This window comes from Plasmopara halstedii, assembly GCF_900000015.1.
Source record: "Plasmopara halstedii genome assembly, contig: Scaffold_3060, whole genome shotgun sequence".
Classification (NCBI taxonomy): Eukaryota; Oomycota; class Peronosporomycetes; order Peronosporales; family Peronosporaceae; genus Plasmopara; species Plasmopara halstedii.
The window spans coordinates 2,565,772-2,572,438 of NW_020189964.1; the positions used below are offsets into that span (position 1 = coordinate 2,565,772).

The window sequence follows — 6,667 nt, forward strand, 5'->3', positions numbered from 1 at the left end:
GCCAAAATTTTAATTAGCCTTGGGTTAAGGCGGTAATTACTCTTGGAGTAAGCGGCTTGTGATCCGCTAGACTCGTACTTGTTCTGAGTATAGAACAAAAGATCGGTGACCTAACTTACGCTTCCTCATAGCGCAAAGCTACGGCAACCCCGCTGCAGCATAGGGCCTGCGATATCTGTTACATACAAAATTCCAATGTTGGGCACGCCTGGTATTTCATACCTCCTAGCCTAAAGACTCCAAGTGCGATGCACTGTTGCTCCGCCTGGAGCACGGCTATCGCAGCATTCCGAGTTTCCGAAAGAAGTTGGATCCGTCCTTGCCTCCAAAGGATTGGACGCTCAACATCATTGATCTACTCGTTGTGCAATTACCGACGACTGATTGAACCTTCATGAGGTGTCTCACCACTAGCGCTTTCCCGTAGACTCCAGGCGTAGCCGCGAGTTGCCTTTTTTCTTCAAGACCAACAGCTTAATAAGCTGATCCAGTTGGTCCAATAAAAATGCATTCAAACATCTCACGTTCCGTAGTCACAAAAATACATTTCCTTTACGAGTCGATCGTAAAGTTGACAACGAAAGCCACCAAGCGCAACGGGACTGCGTGTACCTCACACAGCGAATCTTTTACTCAGAAATTTGTATATACATCGCACGAAGGTCGAGTTGGTAGCTCCACTCAGAGGCGGAACCGAAAGACATTCAAGGAACTTGGTACTTAGTTTGCTCTGCTGACATACTGAGGTTGAATTCTATTTGACTGATCCTTAATATATACGTTTGCTATGCTTAACGATAAACTTATCTGCATTGCTTGACGTATGGATATCAGCCATAGACCTTTCCTTACAATGTTTAATCAGTACTTTGGTGATCATAAATTGTAACAAAACACACAGAAGTGCAGTTTAGATTTCGTACAAATGTACAGTATTATTTCTTGCAGATTTGCGCAGAAGCCTTGGAAGATCTCATTTAAACATTGAAATCCATATTTGAGACGGATCGGATGAATCAGCCAGACGGCAGCTGACCGTAATGATGGCCTGTACTACACTACTGTGTTCTTCTGTATCTGTATGAAACCTTAAACAGTTTCGAGGGAGACCAGACATGTGGCTGTGTTGTTACACTGGTACATAATGAGCTGGTAAAGAGAAATAGACAACCAAAAACTGATGATAAATTTACATCAACATGAAGCTACACTTTTTTTTTCAGACTGTCGATAATGATCACATAACTATACCATCGGTGATTGAAGTGATGAGCTCAAAGTATGCACAAGAAGACACAAACGTTGGAGGAGGTCGTTCAGACTGATTTAGTGGAGGAATATCGTTACCAACGCCAGCACCCGAGTTATCAACAAAGAGTGCACTAGGTCTGGATAGTCCAGCACAACATCGAAGTCCGTAAACCAACCACTCTGTCTTTTAAAATCTTCATCGTCACGGTTTTTCAATTCTTCGTTCCAAGCCGTGGTCATCAATACTTTATGTTAGAGGGCAAGCCGCAAGTGGGCTCGACATCAACTTTGAGTCATTAAACTGGGTCAGTGAGATCTGCTGCCCCTAAATCCTTATGCCATATAGAGTCCTGTCCAATTGTGCAGCATTGAAGCTATGCTAGTTCGTATAAGAAGATTTCTCATTTCACGTGGATGATCTGTGGTCGCACTGCTGTCCAGTGGCACCCATCGGACCTAATAAGAAGGGATACTAGAGCAGGATAAAAGCATTTAGTCACAGTACTTTGCGAATAATGATCATCGATCTGACTGAATACGTTCACAGTTTATGGAAAGAGTTCTTACATTCTGTCAAAGAATAAGTCTGCAAGTCATCGCAAAAGGCAAGTGCACAAACAGGACTGTGCACCAGTAAAGTATTTTTGTAAGTAAATTTTGAAAATGCCATTTATCATCTTCTGTCCCACACTTAAAAGCAGCTTTGATTGTGTCTTGTAACATGACGATTATGCACTTAAGATAGCAGACAAAGACTGAGAAAAATTCTACAGTCTCTCAAAAATGACTCAAGTAAGAAATTTCGACTAATCTTTTTGAAAAGTGTTTTTTAATATTTATAAATTAGTACAATGCGCTAAGAAGGAAATTCCAAGCGTAATGCAAGAGTGATAAGTACACATTTAACTACTAAACACTCTTGGTATGCTCGTAAAGATTCTTCGCAATCACATTGCCGCTTTTTACGCCTTCAACTAGCATTTTATCGAAATCATCGCCAAATTGACGTCGCAGTTCTTGATCCATCGAGTTGTATCGATCATCTCCGTGGCATAATTGCATGTAGGAGTCAAATACATACATCTCCTCGCTTTCAAAAAGATTCGCACGAAAGTCGATGATGTGAAGGTGATTTGCGACTTGACTAACGGTGCTACTTTCTTTCCACATGCTGAGCAGCGCATTGAGTGTCGTCTTTGTAAGAGGGTGGTCGTATAGTTTGGCGAGAATTGCTAGAAGCAGGGCTACATCTTCTTCAGACGATTCTTGTAACAGCTTAGGAAGCAAAATCTTGACAGGGTCGCCTCCTTTCATCTTCACGAGATCATACCAGTCGAAGAGTTCTTCAGTGGTAAGCAAAACCGTTAACTCAAGGTTGTCAAGGCCCGACTTTTCAAACAATTCTACATCTGACAGTCCAGCACTTTTCAAATGAACCAACCGGACGATTCTGGCAATGAGCATATCATCTTCTCTGCCTTTTATTTTCGCTGATTCTAACATAGTGTCGAGACGATTTGCATTCCCACTCTCCTTCATTTTAAGCAACAGAAGTTCAATCGCAGCTACTCGACCCTCCTTTGATCTGAAAAAGAACCACTCCTGGAAGTCCTGCTTCGACAAAAGGAATCGTACATCCATTCTTATCCAATCCTTGATCAGAGCAACATCCAGCACCTTGCCAATTTCTCGCATACTTGGAACGTTTGAAGCCTCAGCCAAATACATGTATATTTCCATTCTGCCAAACTTAGTGATCAAAGCCTTCAGGATCTCCACGTAACCTTTCTGAGGATCAGACTTGTAGGCTTTACTTATAACAGCAAACCACTTCTTGAATTGCGAGCTTGCAAAAACGTTCGATGTCACACTTCCAACATCATATTGTTTAAAAAGAGACTGGATAGCTGCGCTTTTGTCGCCAGCGTATTTCAAATACACACTAGGCAGAAGCAATCTGAGGAGCGAAGAATCTGTGAAAATCGACATGAAAAATAGCCAAGTAGCTTTAAGGTTCTTCTTCAACTTCATTTTCTTGATCTTCTGACCCAACTCTATGTTCTTGATGCGATTCCATATCCGCGACGCAATAGGTTTCAGTTTTCCCTCTGCACTCTCCGCACTTCCCAGAACCGTTGCTACTTTTTGAAGGTTGGGGTCATGAGTCGCAGTTGTTGACAGCAGTCTTCTCGAGTTCTGATAAGTTTCATCCCCCGCAGCATTCGACGCGAGAACTTCCACCGCTTCAGTGTCGTAAAACGAGAGCAACGCGAAAGTTGAAAGCAAGATAAAGCAGTTGAGCAATCTCATGTGCTTCATCTTAGTCGTTATAGCTTGGTGTATGTGGAAGAAGCGAAATATTTTATAGTACACATCCTTGCAGAGGCTTCCCACGATGCCATATGTAAATGTCCGCATGGCACGCAAGCAGACACATGGTTTGAGTAGGGTATGCAAATCAACAGATAATTCTCATTTCTTGTCGTGAGATTTGACAGCAAAGTCTACAAAACTTGATCAAAACCTCACGCCATGAAATGTGGGGCTTCAAACCAGGTTATTCTTGCATGAAACTTTTTCTCGTGTTTGTATGTACATGCTGATTCGATACAAACAAATCTTTTGGTTTAAGACTAGCGTGTGGCTGTTTCGAGGTCACTACAGTCACCAGCTAAGTCGTTTACCAAATATTCGACAGCCAAAATCTCAAAGGCTGCATCAGCAATTTTTCTTATCGATCTAACCAAGTTCATAAATAAAAAGCTATTATAGAAAGAAAGTGGTTTCTCAAATTTTACAAGTCACTTAGGCACACCACAAAGCAGATCAAAAGCAACAATCACACAGTGTATGCCGGTTCGGGTGTAGTCCCAACGTTTGGCTAAGTAACTTCTTAATGATGGTAAGCTGACTACCTTGAAGTCTAGAGCCGGTCCTAAGGATGAGATGAAAGATTTGATAAATCTCGTCCGGCGTGGCGACAAGTCCAATATGGACATCACAAACAGCGGCAAAGTTGCTACCTCTGGCAAGAAGGTCCATTTAAAAAAAAATTGCAGCATGATCAAGTAGGTGTCGACTCATAAGTGTCATGTATATTCCTTTTGACTAGTTTTGACTATAGCGACACTACTACCAACTCTCATTTATCAGCATCGATAAATTATGTAAGATACTAGAATCGCGACATAAAAGTTACGCCAAAACAAATGGGTACTGCACGTTGCTTTATTATCCTTCTAATTTAAAGCCAGGCGGCAGTGACATACACCAAGACCTTCCGCATCCACCCTTCCTCATTCAAGAAAGCGGTTGACCCTGCATTTATTGCAAAACTCTTGTGCAGCAAGAGCCGGGAGGGAGTAAGCTCTACAAGCGCGCCAGAGCAATGGACCTCAGCTAGGCTAAAAAAAAGAGCCATTGGTCGCCGAGCAGCTCCGCAGTCCCTGCAGATGTTTCATCTTCGGTAATACGAAAAGGTTACGCTTTTTGTTCCCCAGGCCTTGTAGACGAATCACCCCGGGAAACGTTGTAGGATGGTATATTGGAGGAAAATTGGGTTGTATTGTACTTGATAGAGGCTGTGACCTTTAGCGCCCCGTAATGAAAGGCGAAGAGATAGGTCTCACAGCCAAGGTAGCTGGGTGTTGATGTCAACCGCCCGAGTAGTGTAGCAATGAGAAGTCCTAATCCATATCGAGCGTCGTGCAATATGGTACGACGGGTGATTTTCAAGCGGGAGCACGCAAAGGCGGACGTTGGAGGTGCACATTATGAATATGGTGTATATGCGTCTTGTAACGGAGATCTAGTGAAAGAGTTGGAGGCTGTGTTGAACTGACTGGCGAACGTTGCGGACTACTACTACGAAGAGCGTTGTCTCGCTGAATTCAAGATACACTCTCATTTTATACATGATGTGGATGGAATGCCACGAGCCATGGGTCGACTGGAAGTTGAAAGAGCTAGTACCACACACTTCTCGGCTGTAGAGCATTGACGAGTAATAAATTTACCTCTGGCAAAAAACAAAAGTGCTTTTTGCGCGGTCACCAAGTTGCGAACGCTTCCGTCCAGAAAATGAACAGAGATTGATAGTCCAGATCTCAGGATGAGACAGAAAATGGCGATCATAAATTCCGGTCCTCAAAGTGCTTCTCGGTTGAGCTGAGAAATGCCGACTGCATGCAGTAGTCTACAGTCTCTTGAAATGGGCGATAGGGAATGCAGCGGGGCTGCCGTAGCTAAGCGCTTGAGGAAGCGTACTTTAGGTCGCCGACCATTCTTTCTTTACAAGAACCCAGCATGAAATAGCGGATCGCAATCCGCTTATTCCAAAAGTAATTATTGCCATCCCGAGGCTAATTGACTCTTCTGTTTAAATTCAAAACTGATTTTCATTTTTTAATCCTAATTTTAATAGTTTAGATTTTCCTAAATATACTAAATATATATAGTAAATTCTAAATACATGCATAACTACTAGCTACCTAGTCCCGTACCGTATTTTTGTTTGGGTGTGGTCACACCAAGCAAATCTCGTGTGACACACACATCCCTGATAACAGGGTTCGTGTAATCCAGTTACACCCTCCCCAATTAAGATTGAGAACATTTACAGTTTCAATCGATTATTGCCATAACGAGGCTCGCGTGTCCGTTAGACACTGCAATTCAATTTGTTGGAATTGTCGGGCTCCGCGCACGCTTTCAGTGCCGAGTGGCCTCGCTGAGGATGTGGTCGACTATGAGCCTGACACCTCTTTTCCTGCATGTGATGACGAGGAAGACGAGCAGCACCAGCAGCGTGATACGAGCCCTGCTCGCGCTTTGCGGACCCCATGTTCGTTCCCTGACTTCTCGTCAACTGAGGAACGTGTAGTAATCACCAATGACCTCGACGGGGAACAGAGGCGGCATCTTGAAGCTGCCCATAAGGCGACTCTAGAGCGCGCACATCCACGGTCGGTCATTAACCCTTGTGTGGAATATGGCTTTCGCCCTGCGGATCCTGCTTTGGAGGCGAAGGACGCTGTAACTCGACCGTTACGCGTCCACATCATCGGGCCCTCGGCCAGAGCGGATGGTGAACTTGCCACACGGAAAGCGCTTCGAGCTCGTTTCTTGGTCCCACAAGATATTCCTTTAGACATTTATCGCACTCGTCTAAGTGCTCAACGAGGTAGCTCTCGTGTATTCGCAATGCAGACAATACCTGTAGTGCTTGCCCCTGGCGAAAGCCTACAGATGACAAAGCGCTCTTTGAAGGATGGGTGCAACAGCACCGCGAGCGTTCCTCCCTGCATAACCTGCAGTTGAGCCACAAGAAAGTGGGCGTGTGTGTGAAGCGACACCTCGGCTTTGAGTTTGCCAAACTCAAGGCACGCCGTCGACTTTCTTCGGATTGTCGCCCTGC

General features: G+C 44.1%; 1 protein-coding gene across 1 annotated transcript; it reads right to left on the reverse strand.

Moving 5' to 3' along the window:
* Positions 1 to 2,160: 2,160 nt before the first annotated feature.
* On the reverse strand, positions 2,161 to 3,570 carry PHALS_07028 (uncharacterized protein; the record flags this gene model as incomplete). Its single annotated transcript, XM_024720425.1, has 1 exon — positions 2,161 to 3,570. One exon carries the CDS (start codon positions 3,568 to 3,570, stop codon positions 2,161 to 2,163), a length of 1,410 nt encoding a protein of 469 aa, XP_024585625.1.
* Positions 3,571 to 6,667: the final 3,097 nt, after the last annotated feature.